This window comes from Buceros rhinoceros, unplaced genomic scaffold (genome assembly GCF_000710305.1).
Source record: "Buceros rhinoceros silvestris isolate BGI_N320 unplaced genomic scaffold, ASM71030v1 scaffold4277, whole genome shotgun sequence".
NCBI classification, from domain to species: Eukaryota; Metazoa; Chordata; class Aves; order Bucerotiformes; family Bucerotidae; genus Buceros; species Buceros rhinoceros.
The window spans coordinates 2,266-19,956 of record NW_010423784.1 but is presented as its reverse complement, the minus strand read 5'-3'; the positions used below and the strand labels follow the sequence as shown (position 1 = coordinate 19,956).

Below are 17,691 nucleotides of genomic sequence, written 5' to 3'. Positions count from 1 at the left end.
CTGCATTCACCGCTGCAGCCTACTCATGATTACACAAGCTAAACAACACTGGCAAGAGGTGCCTGTCTCAGCAAATAAGTACACCAATGACTCTCACATCATGTTCGCTCCTGTCAGATGACTATCAACTTACTCCCATCCTTGCAAAAGAGCCCACTGTCCTGCTGCTGTGAGCAATTTGCTCCATCAGCCAAACCCAAACTGAGTAGGCAAGGTAGCTCACCCTGATCCCACTGAGACAAAACCCACAGCGTGCTCTGTGAGGCTGAGACACCCACACAGGTATTTTCAAACAAAATCTGTGGAGAATGGACTGAGCAAAGCCATTAACCCAACTGATCGTGGCTCCTGGACCTTCCCGGTAGAGGCTTAAAGTGCAACTGCTCCACTCCGCTCCCAATTCTTCCTATGCCTTGTGCTCTCCATCAAGAAAAAGACACTTTTTTTTGCAGTTGATTTATCAGCTATGGGCAACTGTAATGCTCTTTGTAATTCTGGGAGGAAGGAGGTAACACTTGGATCACAGAATGCACTTTGTCTAGTGAAGTACTGACATTTTGTTGTGACAATTGTGTCGGTATGAATGAACAAGTCCAGGTTCTTGTTGCATCTATTGGTCTTATTTTAAAATACTTGAAATACCCAGGAGGGATTACTGGAACACCAAAGACCAGGTGTTATCAATTCCTTCACAACATAAGTCTAGGGCAATTCATTTAAGAGATTAATATGTCTGCTGAAGTTGCAAAAACCAGAACTCCTGAGGATTCATAATTTTCAAAGCCAAAATGAGTAACTATTACGTTTCAGTGGTCCTTATAAAACAAGTAATGAAATTTTCTAGAGAGGAGAGTTCTGAGCCCATCACAGTGGCACCGTGGAATGCCTGTGCACTCTGCAAAAGAGCTTGTGTCAGCCAGCTAGCACTTCTGCTTTGTCCTGAGGGAACGTGCCAGGGCAGAATGGAAGAGGAAGGATGGAATGACAGTCAAGGCATGACAGTACAATCGGTGAGAGCCTGAACACAGCTGGTGTGTACCCAAATCACACCATGAGCTGGCGGCTGTCCCTTACTATCTGTACAATTAATCTTGTACAGACAACTGTTTAGTGGCCTTAGCAACAGAAGAACTAGAGATTGATGAAGCACTGCCTATACGCCAGTTTGAGAGCCTTGCATGAAGCACTAGGCAGAAACCACTGTCTCATGTAGGGAGCTGCCTTAGATCAATTAATAATTCACACTGGCAAGCTGTTCACTTTAATGAGAGTGTATGTAGAGTTTGACTGTGAGCAGAGTTAAAAACATTATGGATCGATACCCTTGTTACATCAAAATTAATTAAAAACCCAATCACCCTTATAATTACACATACTGCCTCTGTGAAATAAAGCTGCGTGGCTGGTCAGGATCTGCCCTCCAGCAGACACATACACTGAGGCTCCTGTCAGTGACACATATTCATAGGCTCATATCTAAAATATCACAGAATCACAAAACGGTGGGGGTTGGAAGGGACCTCTGGAGATCATCCAGTCCAACTCCCTGCTAGAGCAGGGTCACCCAGAGCAGGATGCACAGGATCACATCAAGGTGGGTTTTGAATATCTCCAGAGAAGAAGACTCCGCAGCCTCCCTGGGCAGCCACAAAAAGAAGTCTTTACCAAGGTATTAACCTAAACTAGTGCAAATGACTTGCACTGGGTATCATGATCCCTTCATCTTACCAGCTGGAGGGAGGTGATCTGCCTTGTCCCGGGTGGAGGGTGATGTAGCTTGTTTCACATGCTCAGGAGAGCTCTCCTCCCTAGCTACAGCAGATGGCATTGTAATGGGCTTCACAACTTGGGTTGGCTTTCCAGGCAGCTGAGCAGGCTTCTTGGCAACTGGCGCTTGCGTCAGAGGTTCATTCTAGCATAACAAAAATAATTTCATATTAAATGCATAAAATGTATTCCAGAGTTGAGAACAGCATCTCATGCATCAACAACGATGGTTATCACTGTATCAGCCTTTGAGTTCAGTTCAGAAGGGAGTACAATGTTCTAGACAGCAAATTTTAACTTCTGGAGGTTTATGAGCCATGCCATGCCAATAGGTAGTTGACCTATGCAAGTGTCAAACCTTCACTATAGAAGGGAACAAAAGGAATGTTCAACGATGCAGCTGAAAGCACTGCTTATCAGCAACCAAATCCAGAGAGAGAAAGAATCAAACCAAGGCTGCCTGCCAAAAAGCAGTAAGTGGTGAACATCCTGGGAAATCAGAAACATAGGAGCTACTGGGAGGCAGGATGAAAGTACAGATTTAAGTACTTTAGAACAATGTAAAGGGCTGCCCTGGATCTGAATTGTTTGCTTTGAAAATAAAACTCACATACAAGACAGTTATGAAAGAGCCAAATTTTGGACTCAGACTCTGTAGGTACTGACTGCAATAATGTCTCATCTCTCTCTCCTACACTCTAATGCAAACTGGAATTACTCCTGAGAATCTGTACTCTTCAGACTTCTGGGAGATGTATTTCATCTCGGTACCCTTGCTTGACTGGAAACCCAACAGCCTCGCCTCTGCACATCACAAGAGTCAGCACTTCAACTTTTACACATCCTACCAAGAAATACTAACCTCCTCCTCTTCATCATTCTCCTCCATGTTTGCCAGCTTGCTGGCACTTTCCAGGACAGCAGCTAATGTGCTGTCACCAGCCACTGCTGCAACACCAGGAAGCGCGGGAAATCCTGAGAAAGAAAGGAATACAGAAGGCAAGAGTTGCATAAGACCTATGTTCTGTCTTCCATATTTCCTCCTTTCTGCAAAGCTATTTCCATTCAAGTAGCTATTATCTACTGTATTTCAGAATTCAGCATACCTAGACTGAGGTCAAGGCCACAAAGCCATGCTAGATCAAGTCTGAGTGGTTGTCTTAAGATCAGATCTCTCAGATACCAAGGCTTAAAAGGACGATGCTAAAATGATGTAGTAACAGAGCACAGTTTTCTAAGCTGAGCAACTCGCAAGCCAGCCAAGGAATCTCACAACATCAACACTTTGGTAATAGGGATGTCCCCAGAACCAGCGAAGAATTTATATTCTGTCTTTTGCACAAAAGGACAATGGATTGTACAAAAGGTTGGCTGACTCATTTTTTCCCCTCTCGCTGCTGCTTCACTGCAGTTGGTAGAAAGTCCAGCAGAAGATCAGTGCTACCCCACAGAGTAATAAACAACTAACACTGGATAACATGCTAAGCCTCTGCTGAAAATCTCCTGCAACGCAGAGGTTGCGAGCAAAGGCAGAATCACAGTAGTTAAATGTACAGCATGGGAAGAACAATTCTTTTCATTATTTTATTAGCCGTTTAAGGATGGGAGGAAGGCTTGATGATGGAAGATGAACTCTCATTACCAGTTCAGTGACAGCTTCAAACAACTGAGTCCCAGAGCCACCACTATAAAATGGTGGTTAGTGAGATCTATCTCATTAATATGTATCAAGTATTCTTGTTGCCAGTCTCATTAGAAAGGCCAAGAAATAATGACTGAACTGCTTCTAAACCTAGAGGGCTGCTACAGAGACAGAACAAGTTTGAGATACACAGGCAGGCAGAACACAGAATCCTATGCTGCTGCTCCCACGTGACATTTATTCAGCGGCACTTCTGTCTCCAAGGAGGTCAAGGCTGGTACTTATCATCATCCAGATGCAATGAAATGCACTGCCAGTCCATGACAGCACCATTGCTGGTTTCACTGACTGCCTGGTGGTTGTGTTCAGTGTTAAGCATATGGGCTTGAAATGATGGCTCAAAAACATGCAGCTAATGCGTAAGAAACTGAGGAGTTATCCATATTTTCAGGTGTAAATACGGAGTACCTTACTCTTACAGGAACTGATACTTCAAGAAATGCATGACGTTTTAGCACAAGGGATGCCAAACTGCTTTTCAGGAACAGCTTCAAAGCAAGGAGCCTTCAAAGCAGTACATGACCTGACAGAGCTGGCACTGCCTACTTTACTACTGCTGCAGTGCTTGCCATCACCACATCTGACAGCGACAAAAAAGCCACAAAGTCTGTGTCCCTTTAACTCAAAAAATCTAGTCACCACTTCGCAGCGCTCAGAGTATCTTTTCAGAAGAACACACCAGGCACAAGAGAAAAGGAATGATCCTTCGAAGGGGAGAAACAGTATCTATGCAAACCAGAGGGGGACCACTCAGAAGAGACCTTGCCCAAACTTTTACAGGCAAAGCACTACACATTCTGAAGAACATAAGGAGGACACAGAGTGTCTCAAGAAGCAGGTTCAGTTTCTGCCTCTGTCACTGTCTCAGTGTGATCACAGGCATGACTTGTTTTGTCTCTGTAGACTACTTTTAGTAGCCATGAGAGCTGCAATACCAATCTGACATGTGAGGCATTGCGAAGAGATGATTAATCAGAGTTCTGAGGCTCCTGCTGGGAATCAATAGAATAGGGGACATCAGGCAAATTTTTTCAGTTTTAACTTCTGATGATGTCAAACAGGCAGCCGGGAGTCAGGAATATTCACCACTGTGAAAATTTGGGAGCATATTAAGAAACAGTTTCCAAAAAATCATGAAACAGGAAGACCAGCCTACTCGCTGAGAAAAAGGAGGAGCTGTTCTGCATGATGAGAAGGCAGTATCTGCACACCTCCTTCACAGCCCAGAGACGTACAAAAGCTGGTAGTAGGACATTTTATATTCACACTTACCAGGAGGAACAGGTAGCTCAGAAAAATTCACTTTTCTCCCTGCCTTATGGGCTCTTATGGCATCCTGGTATTGCTGTAATCAAAGGCACTCGGTAAGACATAAAATGAAGGTGACTATAGTGATTATCGGTATTTAACGAGCATAAACATTGCAGAATACAAAGCATTTTGCTATAATACGTGCATTGTCTCTATTTCTCCTTCACATGCTTTACAGCTTCCCTCCTGGAGCTTTTTAAAGAGAAGGACAATACACAAATTATTTCAGCCTTGAAAAAGTCTTCAGCAAGAGAACTAATTCTAATGGCTCTGCTGCATGCAAGCAGCTTGCTACACTTTGGTTTTACCTTGGCTATCCTCTCGTGCATCCTGCCCTTCCGATCATCCCCACTTGCTTTAGCCTGTGCTGCTGCTGACTTGTACTTCTCCAGCCTTTGCTGCAATGCTTCCAGCACTGGTTTTGGCTGCTGTAGAGAAGCTTGAAATAGGACAGACAAAGAAATGCCACATGATTCAAATTTCAAAACATATCAGCTGCCTTTTTCCTCCCCTTCCTCACCTTCTGCAGAGAAAAAAACATCACTGCAAAGTCTTATTAGGAACACAATTCTTCTAAAGAAAGTTTATTAACTCTTACTTTCATTGCTGACCCAGGACAAAAGTACGGATGGGATCTTCAGCAAACAATATTCAGGAACATTAGCTGGGTTTACTCAGTCTTGCTGCAGTTCACTGGGATAGGGCAGATCGTAAAGTGCTTTCCAGCCCTGCTATTTTTATGGCTTGCTACAGAAACCCAGAATTCCTACCTGTAGCTTCTTGGTTCTGAGGTTCAGGTGTTGTAAGGTCCTGGGAACTTCCCACTGAAGCTGGTACCTTTTGCTTGGATGCATCTTGTACGTTTCCTAGGCCCTCAAGATCTGCAAAGCCAGGAAAGCAGGAAGTTTCACAGCAAGTTCCACAAACAGGAAGTCAACCTATGTTACTCAGAAAACCATGAATTTGACCACACCATCCTCCTGAAAGCTTTTTGGCTTCAAAAAAAGCAGTATCTGCACGGCCAGATAAGTCTAAGGTTTCCGTTACTCAGAGAAAATGCTTTATAATAGAAAATTTCAAATTCTGATTTAACTTAGGTTAGTACTGCTTGAGGGGGAAAAAGAGTAAAATCAGTTCAAGTATTCTAAGAATTCTCTCCCCAAAATGTAAGTTGGCAGATGGAAAGAGTGAATAAGATTGCTAATTGACTAAAATACCCTAGTAACAAAAGTCATGCTGAAAAAGGAAAGCAAGTAATACCACCTATTCAGACACCCAAGTTTCTGGCATTATATAAGAGGGGTTATTTCAGAAAACTACAAAAATACCTGCTGCAAAAATCTCGCACTTAAGGGAAGATTGTATCATGGATCAAGTCTCTCTCTGATGCCATTCAGTAGTAAGTTTATAACTTAAGGAGTCATAAATCTCATCGTTTATTGAAATAAAATAATCTGTCGGTTTCTTAGAATAAAATAATCTATTAAAATAAACTGTTTAAAATGCTGAGCTGCACAGACCAATATTAATTGTTGGTGGTGATACTAGACCTATTTAAAAAAACCCTCTCTTACAAGGATCAAAGTATCTTTAATATTGGTAATTTGCTTTAAAATTTAGACTTTCCTGCACTGCAATATTTGTTAATGTCTTAATGTGAACATTACGAACTTCAGTTGAAAAATATGACACCATCAAATATGACAGAAAACTTTGAGAATGTGCCATTGCCTGTCTTTCCCTTCCACTTTGAATACTGGCTGCTATTATCTAAAGCTATAAAAATAGGAATATTAGACATCAATACCTACTTGAACTTGTGATTTGCAAAGACTAACTTCAATATAAATAATAATACCTCATTTTTCTCCATTGGTCTTGGTTAGAATTTGAATATGCAGTAAGCCTCAGACCTAAGTGACTTTCAATTCTTCTTATAGTTTTGAAATCAAATGCAGAACCATTCTACTACAGTATAGAGAGACTTCTAAAAGGGTTTCTGTAAGACAAGCCTTACCCTGAGGAGATGGAGGCATATTCTGGAGGTCTATCGGCTGCCCACTGTCCAAAGCTTCCAAGACCACATTAAATTTCTAACGCAGAACAAAACAAAACAGATTTATTCTAGTATGTTCAAGACTTGCTAGCTGCCACAATTAATATTGGACATTGAGTGCATGTGGATACAGCACAGGGTGCATTTAGCATTTGGGATTTTTTGGATGCATACCTTGCCTGCCTTCATGTACTCCTTTGCTTTCTCCAGGTCTCCTTGCTGCTTGGCTTTTAGAGCTGCTAATTTATACTCCTTCTGCCTCATAAGTAGTAGTGCTCTTGTGCTGCTGTTCTGGAGATCTGTGAGAATGAGTCAATGTGGAGACTTACATAGACCATACAAGATGTGCATCCCTTGCTGTGTCCATTCATTCAAACCTGCATTAGTCTCCCTTGCTCTGAATCACACAGCCATCTTACTAAAGCCCCTTCTCCTCCAGTCTCCAGAAGTCATATCAGACATTATGATCCAACTTCCCCCAATTAAAAAAAAAAAAAAAAAAAAAATCTTTTAGTCAATATCTCAAAACTCTTTTGAGCCTGGAATTCCACGTCACAATATCGAAAGAGAAACTGAGGCACAGGAAAAGTTAAAGATAATGACAGAGTGCATACAAGAGCTCTATAATGATAACTGATTCCACTGTCAGAAATTCAGCATCCCACTGACAACTCTATCCAAAACATTCTTCAGGGAAGTTCCAACATAAACAGTGCTTTGCTACACAATATGAATATCAAGAAAAATGCAGCATTAAAATAGCATTGCAACTGCTTATCCTTGCAGATCACAGTACCTGTTTCCACGGTAGGACTAGAAGCAGCATGACCCTGTAGAGACTCTGGTTCCAGATGCTGCACTGCCTCAGGAGAGGTCTTCTGCTCATCATCTGCAGCAGGCTCAGCTTTACTCTCAGGTGAGACACTGACTGAATCCCCTGAATTCTCTAGCTCCCCTCCTGTGGCTTGAGGTAAGTGAGAACTCTTTCCTGTTGCAACTGGAGGTGGCATTTCTTCCTCATTGATTTTTTTGCCTTTCTTCACTGCAGCCAGCATGGTTTCCAGTGTCTGGCAGAGATATAACAGCAAAGTCGATAGGCATTTTCATCAAACATTATTACTATCATAAAACCATTAAAACACAAATTCATGCCCTTACACGATAGGATCTGTTATGCACACCACTACAGACTGCTGCCTTTTAGCTCCCTTTTTTCTGCGAGGCCAATTTCAATGCTAGTGAAAGGTGTCCAATCACCAGAACAACACAATGCAAAGAACTTTTTACCCAAATGATGTAATTGCGAGTACCTCTTCACCTAGAATTACTGAATAGCTGATGAGGTCCACTCAGCTTTGTCACAGAAAGTCACCAAGGAAGCCATTATACCAACTGTGTATGGATTTTATGTCTTTAAAACATAATAAAATACGCTACTCTGAAATGCCACTGCCTATGGGGATTCAGGGGAGGAAGAAGTCCACATGACTATTTAATATGAGAAAAGCCATCGAATACTAACACAAAGGAAATGGAGCTTCAGCTGGTGACCTATGCCAAGAAGCCCTCACCATCTGAAACATGGAGCTAACTGCTACTCATTTTTCAAAAAAACCCTTCCTCCAGCACTAATGTTACCTTCCTCGGTATTTTTCTTTCTTTAGTTTAAGGTCAGACAAAAGACTACCACGCACTTTAAGCCAGAACTAAACTTTTACTTCTTTCATCTCCCACAGAAACTGAAATGGAAACACAGGGAGACAACAGCAAAATCTCATCAATGCCAGAATCACTGCTATTTTTGGTTAGCCGTGACACAGTTTGACCTAATAAGCAACAGTGGCAGAGATACTTCGGATTGACTGCATGTGAGACTGGGATTCAGACCAGTACAGCAACCCACACACAGCTCTCTCCTCCACGTGTGGGATGACAGGCTGACTGGAAATGGAATTAAACACTGAGATTAAAGTTCACAGTTCCAAGAACTAAGTACAGGAGATAACTACACCATTTGCTGGCATGTGATTTTACTAATTAAGGAACTGTGAGCTGTGAAGTAAGATTTAGTCTATTATTCTTAGTTACACTGCTTAGGCACTGGAAAATTTCCTAGCCTGAAAAATAAAGGGGCAAACAGCATACTAAGCTTCGTTTTGGATAAATACACTGGTTTGCCTATCCCTCTTGCTCTCTGAAAGGTCAGGTGGTTTCATTCCTTTCAGAGCTAGCAGGCAGTGGACACACACAGACATCTACTTTCTTGTGCATTCCTCCCCCGGGTTTGGCCTCAGTTGTTTGCTTTGTACCCTAAGAGACCCGGTGGCTAGTGAGACGTTACATTCTTCCCTCAGTGGATTGTGCTGAGCTCTCCAGCTTTGCTCAACAGGACGGAACTGGCTATGTCTGAGGTGATGCAGAGGCCAGATGAAAGCAAACAGGGACAGAAATGCACTCCAGGCAGCGGTAATTGTCAAGTACTTCCTGCTAATGACAAGCACGCCACCTGCCTGAGAATATGCAAAGCTGGAGAAACCGCTCCTCGCTGCAATTTTTAATCGCCTTAACGAAAAATCCTGTTCTCATTCTTGAGCACAGCCACCACATTCAGGGAAAGCTATCACCTTCCTTTGTTTCACAGAACTGAGTAAAAGGTTGGTATCCAAGAGAAGGCATAAAAGTGATAAACTGGAATGTATATTTGCTAGAAAAGCTCCTAAACTTTGTTTTAAGGTAACACTGAACAGTCATCACAGGTCAAATTCAGATCTAGAGGTTTAACATCAGCATTTACCACAAGCCCTGCCTCCAGCTACCACTAGCCACATTCAACAGAAACAAAGCTGATGCACAAAAAGCATCTGAAGGTACCTTTTATCTGTGTATTTGCTACATCAGACTGGTAGTAAGTAACAAGAAATGTTTTTAAAGTTAACTCAAGGCAGCATATTAGAATTTCTCTCCACTTTCAAATTTACAAACGTGGAAAGACTGAGAACTACACTTCAGCAACTGACTTTGCCTCTCCCACATTCACATACCTCATGAACCCAGCTTACCTTAAGGCCTCGTTCATATCGGCGTGTTTTGGCACTCTCACCTGACTCCCTCGCGTTAGAAATCGCTGTCCTATAGTCAGCAATTCTCTTCTCTATTGTCAGTTGCAGCTCACTGGTAACAGCAGGGAGTGAGGTGGTCTCAGAAAAATATAAAAACAAATCAAGAAAACTTATTTCATCCAACTATACCAGTTTTCCCACAGCACTGCAAAACAAATACTCCTCCTCTACACACACACCTGTTCGTCAAGAGCGCAAGGACGAAACAGTCTCTAAAACACAGGAGCACTTGTCCCACACTAATGGTCCCTGGATCCACCTCCGGACTTTCTCTCAAAGGCGTAATAGAAAAGAATGGGTGGAGACATTTAGAAAACTCACAGTCACAGGGTAATTGGAGCCATGTGGTTAGGGAGTAGGTGAAGAGAACAGTAAAGTCTCTCAAACACCACTCAACAGAGGGTGTGAGAAGGTATTTTGGAACAAATCTTGACTTTTTCTTATTTTCAAAACATGCTAGTTTACTCCCTTCTGGGCTTCTTCAACCTGGTTTTACTGCAAGAGCTCTTTTTCCTCTTCCTACAGCCTGGAATTAGTTGAGTGACAAAAGCAGCCTCAGCAAAGTTATAAACAGCTACTTAGAAACACTCCACAGCTACAGAGACCTTTCTGATGGCTACTGATGTAATTATTGCCATTATCTCTATAGAAACAGTCTCAGACCAATTTGTTAATGGGCCCAATGCACAAGAGCTCTGGAATCTGTAGCACACAACAGAAACATGGCAGTAACGGAATAAAGGATTTGACTGGGTGAGGATTGACAAATTAAGCTGAGAAAGCTAATGCTACTGAGAAAAATTCCACAAAGATATCACAGACACTGAGTTATAACAAGTCTCACAATTTCAGCATGCTGCTCAATGCTCTGAGGGGTAATATATGAACTCTGGAAGCCTGAACTGTAGTCTGCATGCTCCTATGTATAGCAAGGGACAAGAAATGCTTGATGCCAACTGTTTACCTGCTCAATTCTGTGCTAACATTAAAAATCATCCTCTGAACAAAAAGTGAACAAACAAAAATCACCTGTATCAATACAGCATCAGTTTCCACAGAGAAGACAGCAAAAGTGTAGTTTTTCCTTCCTTGGCAGACAAGAAGACCTCTCTAGATCCTTGTTTCTGACCCTCATATAAGCTGTATGACAAGACTGATTTGTTTGGCCAAACTGTCAGGAACATGAAGCTCTTTCCTACCTGTGGTTGCAGTTCAGGCTGCTCATTTTCTGTTTCAGCTGCAGATGGCTCCACTGCTATCGTTTCATCCTCACAGCTACCCGTCTCACCTTCCACCCCCAGGACTTCCTGCAATTCTGCCTAAAATAAAAGTAAAAACCAACAAAAGGCTTTTCCTCAAAATTTTCTATTTCCTCAAAAGACAAATTAAAATAAAGCCTCAAGCTCTAAAATCTTGGGGTGGACCTTGAACTGAAACAGAGAGTCTAAACATCTAATTATCTTTAATTCCAGTCTTTTTTTTTTTTTAAATGACATTGGTTCCACTTGTATTCATAACAAGATACCACTCAAAAGCCACACTGCAGCTCCAGGATCACCACACAAGTTTGAGTTTAGAGATCTGAAGCTGGAGGAGTTCAGAGAATCATTTTCACAAAGATGATTCAAACCCAAATTTTAGATTTCCAAAAAGCATCTACCAACAACAGCAGTGAAAAACACTGTTTAAAGCTCCTTCCTTAAAACCCTGCCAACTAGATCACTTGCTGAAGTGACAAAAAATTCTTGGGAGATACTCTCTCAGGCCAAGCACTAATTGAAGCAGTATAAATGGTGACAAACATCACTTTAAGGAGAATGTCCCTGGCTGTATTTCACCAGCCGACATGAAATGGTATTCCCACTGTTCCCCCCACTTCTAAGTCCCTCACATATCTGAATGTTATCTAAGAAACTCTCTTTGCATCCTGCAAAGTCTTATACCCAATGGAATGCTTTTGCAATAGTTTAGCTTCTTACTCCAAATTTAAGAGACATTTTTGCTAAGGGCAGTTCCATTTAAAAACAGAACAAAGACATATTCAATCTTTCTGCTAACAAAGTTATGCATACCAACAGGTCTGTGTCTTTCTCCAAGTCTTCATCATCTGCTTCTTCTCCCTCATCTTCAGTCAGGTCCTTCATACACTCTGCAGCCATCTTTTCAATATGATCCATGGGCAGAGGAGCTGTGAAAAAAAACCACAGGAGCCATAAACTCCAAGGAACAGTTATGCAGTCATTGGACATAAATTCTAAATGAGTTCCTGCCAGCTGAGAGAGAGCAGTGACTTTTCCTCTTGCTTCCCCCTTATAGGGTAGTGTCATGGGTAAACGAGAGTATATTCATGGTTAAAGGGCAAAGACCAGGGAAGTGCAGATCCAGGAAAAAGGCAATACCAGGGTTTCTGAGAATGACAGTCAAGGCCGGCTGTAAGACAAGGACAATGACTGCATCCAATAACCTAGCTCAGAAATGAGATCTCAGGGAAAAATAATGTCCGTTTACTAATACAAGGAGCCTGAATGGCAAAACCATAAGCACTGTGATAGACTAGCAGGTATGGTGGGACACAGCACTGCTCAGATAACACGGCCACAAAAGAGAAAGATCCTGTGGTAGGTTTGCACAGCAATGGTAAGTTAAAACTGTAAGAAAAACAAATAGGACTGGATAAAACAACTGCTTCAGGGGAAAATATACTAGGAGTTACATCAAGTTCCTAGGCTGATTTAAGATACAGGTAAGTACTTCTACGATATTATTTACAAAATAACTAGTAACAGAAGCTTTGTCCTTATGGAATACTTCAATTTTCCAAGGAAGAATTGGAGAATACTACTACTGTTGGACATTCCATCAAAACTGTATTCCTCAGTTGAGCTAAAAATCAATGGGGGCACAGAAGAACGTGAATATAAACTGTTTATGAATAAATCTGATTAGAACTTTCTATCCATGAAAGGGAATTACTGGAGGAACCTCTGTTCCCAGTAGGAAAAAATAACTGAACTAGTGTTAAACAGATGCTAGATATTTATGAAAGGTGTTTGCAACAACGGTCCATGCTAACAAGGCCTGGAGTCACCATCTTTGTGAGGCCCTTCTGTTCTGTGTCCTTTGTCTTATGTCAGTTTATCTAACAAATTGTAATTCACTCCTGGTGTAGCCCCTGACTGACAGAATAAATTCTGAGTCCATGTGGAACAGAAGTGGTCCACATCCACCCATCCCTGTTGCCAAAAAACTGTTTCTTTCTCCCAGTTTTATCCTTTTTCTTCTCTCCCTTATGTTGAACTAACTTGAGTTAAAATTACTGCGGTTCCCAAAGGTCTACATGTACGGATATAACCAACTTAGCCCAACAGTTAAATTCATGAGATGCAAACACTTGCATTAAACATCCCAGTGCACTTACCAGTAAAGCTTCTGCTCATAGTTTTTTTCAAAGCAAAAAATATGTTACTGTTTGTATTACAACAGCACATACAGCCATAAATCAGAACAAAGTTCTAGGCATTTGCCATAAAGAGTGCTCAGCACAAGGAGTTCCCAATCCAGCTACAACTACATTATGCTTGAGACTTCAACAGTTCATCCATTTTATCAATCTACAGACTTAAGCACAAAAAAGTTCTCTCTCTCCATCTCATGTTAAACTGGGTGCATATTTGTCCTTTGAATCTGGTGATACATGTTAACATGAATTTTAGAGACACACTGACAACACAAGCCTTAAGCTGAACTACCGGCTGTTTACACAACAAGCAAGAAGGCACAGCAAACTATCCATGTTTGAACACAGCAAGAATGGAAGGCAAGAAAATTTTTCTATCTTGAGAAACTACTTGTTTTATACATCGAACACCATTGCAAAGTCACATCTGGCATATGAAAATGGAATGCTCCAAATCAAGGCATTATGCTTGTCCTGAGCCCAAAAGCAGCAACAGAACACTGGCACAGAGAACTGCGAAGCAAATCAGAAAAAGTGCTGTTTCTTCTGCCTCTCTAACTATACAGTCTCATGCCCATGAGATTTTCCCTTTTCCAAATCTTTCTTGGCTACTTTGTCTTGCAATTTCTTTTTGAGCTTCTGGTCTTCACCCTGAAAACTCTACTTAACTCCTCCTTGCTGAGTTCTCATCTCTGCTTCATGCTGTGCCAACCACATCTTCCGTAACTATCAACTTCCTCCACACACTCTCAAAGGTGAAGTTATTTGCACACAAATCCTAACTGTCCATGTAAATGCCTCTGATACCTCCCTATGCAGACACAGACTGTGTCAACACTCAACAGTGTCAGTAAATGTTGTTTAAAATATACATCTTCAGGACAGAGATTTACAGTCCTTTCAAACGGACCTAGGATGAATCACTTCCATCCCCTGCATTTGCTGAATCAGCAGAAAAGAACCCAGATACAAAGCTGGTTTTGTTCAAATAATCTCTTTTACCGTGTCAGTGCTTCAGTACCTGTACCAAACGTGTTGATCATCTATCTGACCGTAAGCAAAACTCTGCAGCTAGGACAGGAGACCATATACAAAGGCAACTGGCTGTACTTCGAGGCTCAAAAAAAAAAGCCAACTGAGCTTCCTCAGACGGCTGGTTCACCTGTAAGCCAGTATGGCAAGTTGAAGCCACACTTTTAAACATCCAAGTGTCTGACCAACTGGCATTTATCGGTCACAGACAGTAGCATTCTCTATACTTCAGATGTCGCAACAGTAGAGCTTTTGCTGCCTGCATCTTCAAGCTAGAGGGAGAGATCACTTGCCCCCTGGCTCCATCAGAGCTCTAGAATGTAAATCCAGGAGTGAATTATCGTGCCTTGTGCTCAGCCAAGAACCGAGCACTCATACAAATTGTACTGGGTCCCTTTCTCTGTCTTCTTCAGATAGCATCCATTTCTCCCCTGTCCTTACTATACCCTCCTCCTTTCCAGGCACTGGTCTGCATCCTGCCCCCACCACGCACCATGTCCCCACCACTACACAGTACCAGGTCTCATGAGACCCAGCTGTCTGGTTGTTCAGCTTCCATGAGCTTCTAATAGCTGTAAATTATTTTGGGTAATAGTTTTATAAGCCATAACACATACTTCTAGAAGGCAAACTAAATGTTAATTTTACACTGCCTAAAGTTTATTTTCCTGTTATGAATACAGAGACTGAAAAAACACATTAAGTGACACGCTTAGGGTGAAAAGGAAGCCAGCACTTGAAAAGCTGAGAACAATTCAAGAGCTCCCGGCACACAGATTCATCCTCAAAACACTACCCTGCATGTTTTAACCATGAGTAACCTGTCTCCAATGGCAGATACCCTGCTTCATGCTTATTAGTGCAATTACGGTTACTAGCTCTAAGTTTTACTACAACCTTGAAATCTGAAGAGAGGAAATTATTTAGAACTTAGTTTTAGCTACAAACACGTTCTCTGTCTCTCACCAACTACAGTGTTTAGACAGTCACTTTTTCTAAGTATTTTACCATTCTTCATTTCCCTGGTGCTCTGGGTGAAGTCCCTCCAAACATTACAGGCAAATTACTGCAGAGCTGCAAGTAAGGCTGTAGCTTCCCTAACCCTTCTTCCCACCATCTGCTGACACACCTATAGCAAGGATAGGTCTCAATCCCCTTGCCCCACCTCCACCACTTGCTGCCACTCCTCCCTTGCAGCCACAGCAGCAAACAGGCAGGTAGCAAACCAGATCACGGAACTGATCCAGCTGAAAACCCAGCACAACAATGCAAGTTTATTTTTATAGATCAGCTTCCTGAACCAGCTCACCCTGCAGCTCCATAAATACGTAAACCAGTTTAGAGTTAGAGCACGCTCACCAGAGACTGCCCCTCTCTGCAGCAGCCTCAATTTATAGTAGATAACAGCAACCCTATAAAACACTGCAGTGCTGCATGCAAACACTATCAGACAAAATTAACAGATGCTTAAAATACTGAGAACAGTAATGATCCATTCCAAGAGACACTCTAACCTCCTACATAACACAAGCTACAGGATTCTCCAGCTCCAGGATCTTCCTCTTAAAGGGTATTTGATTTTGGTTACAGACTCCAAGTAACTAAAAATACAACGCTCATTCAGTAAATTCAGTCTTTAAACAAAAGCAGAAGAAAATCAAACAAACAACCCACCCTCCGCAAGAAACACGATTCCCATTCTGAATTCATCTAGCACCTACTACATCTTTTTATGACTTCATATGCTAACAAGCATGTCGTTATTTAGTCATAAATTGGCTAGCCATCAGGTATCTTCTTCCTACATTTACAAGAGCACAGACAAAAAGACCCTTTTACCCCTTCTGTGGAGTAACAACTTTAGCCTTTCTAAGTAAAGGAAAGAGAAGCTGCAATTTCAGCTTCTATCAGTGAAAAAATCATTTTAGGTAAGTGATTTGTAAAAGAGGTATCTTTAGCAAATTATTCAGGTTGTCAATAAATAAAATCCAGATACTTAACTTACTTTTCCCTTTTGGTTTTGATTTCCCTTCTTTCATCTTTTCTCCTGTGATAGCAGCAAGCTCTGCTTCTAGGTCCCCGTCATCCCCACCTTCCTCTGTACCCAGCAGCATCTCTTCAGGATCGAAATCTACAAAAAGCCCCAGCTGGAGCCAAGGGAAAACAAAAATACTGCAGTTAGAACAGAGATGACACTCAAAAACATCACACTGCATGGATTATTTAAACATTTTCATGCGCTCTGGATTCTGTTATTTTTTTTTCAAGCCCACTCTCATACCATTTCTATTACCAAAACAACGCATACCAGGCCCCTGTAACTGACATAAGGTACAGAAATCTTGTTAACCCCCAAATACTCTTCCAAAACTCCACACGATCAGCAATTTCTTAAAATCAAGCTTATCTAATAGTCTGACATAAAAAGGTAAAATAAAATGATGTCTGTTATACCGAGCCTCACAAAGCAGATACCATCACGGAAGTCCAGGGCATTTCCTGTGACAGCTAAGCTAGAAGATATTCCCTCATCAACCCACAGTACAGGTCTGACATGTGTACACTGCAGGTTTCACCCCTGTCTACTAGAAGCAGCTATATTTACATACTCAGAACTGTTCTGTATTTCTCATTACCTCAGTTTGTAAATCACAAACGTGTGGAAAGCGCATCAACACACCCAGGGAAACAGCCATCACAGACCCACCACTGCCTGCACCACTCTGCAGAAAACAATCAGCTGTCTCCAATGGGCCGTCACTTAAGCGACAGCATCTCAGATAATATTATTTATAATGGTAATCAGAACCGGACAAAGCAGCGGGTGTTCTCACTCAACTGTTTTAAAATATACCAAAGGACAAGGATCAGAGAGATCTCTGTCGCATCAGGCTAAAAGGTCTTCTAAGATGCCATTTTATCACTATTTTTGTATTGCTGGTTAAGATTCTAACTGCCCCAGAAATAGCAACATTTTTATTTGAAGTGTGCTAAGCCTTTTTTATAAACATGAATTAACCGAATCTGATTCATCCTACAAGGTAGGTGGTGTAGCTTTCCTCAGATTTTTTCAAAGCACAAGCCCCTGATGGCTTATTGGTCTTCATATGGCCAAGGAAGCAGCAGCTCAGCTTCTCTCAAGCAAAGGAATAAAAATCCTGCCTCCAAGGACCTCGAGTGCTGCCAGAAGTTGAAGCGGCCTTTCAGTTTTTAAACTAGAGTGAATAAGTGATAAAAACTTATTTTT

General features: G+C 41.7%; 1 protein-coding gene across 1 annotated transcript in view; it reads right to left on the bottom strand.

Moving 5' to 3' along the window:
- CC2D1B (coiled-coil and C2 domain containing 1B) overlaps nt 1-17,691 on the bottom strand; it is a 33,500-nt gene that overhangs the window by 13,787 nt on the left and 2,022 nt on the right. Inside the window, exons 2-13 of the mRNA XM_010140523.1 lie at nt 16,450-16,591; nt 12,028-12,143; nt 11,155-11,274; nt 9,896-10,033; nt 7,633-7,903; nt 7,011-7,135; nt 6,798-6,873; nt 5,551-5,661; nt 5,089-5,219; nt 4,742-4,814; nt 2,630-2,742; nt 1,729-1,912 (exon numbers count right to left, since the gene is read on the bottom strand). Of these exons, the coding sequence (XP_010138825.1) occupies nt 1,729-1,912; nt 2,630-2,742; nt 4,742-4,814; nt 5,089-5,219; nt 5,551-5,661; nt 6,798-6,873; nt 7,011-7,135; nt 7,633-7,903; nt 9,896-10,033; nt 11,155-11,274; nt 12,028-12,143; nt 16,450-16,591 (1,600 nt within the window). The remainder of the gene's footprint in view (nt 1-1,728; nt 1,913-2,629; nt 2,743-4,741; nt 4,815-5,088; nt 5,220-5,550; nt 5,662-6,797; nt 6,874-7,010; nt 7,136-7,632; nt 7,904-9,895; nt 10,034-11,154; nt 11,275-12,027; nt 12,144-16,449; nt 16,592-17,691) is intronic.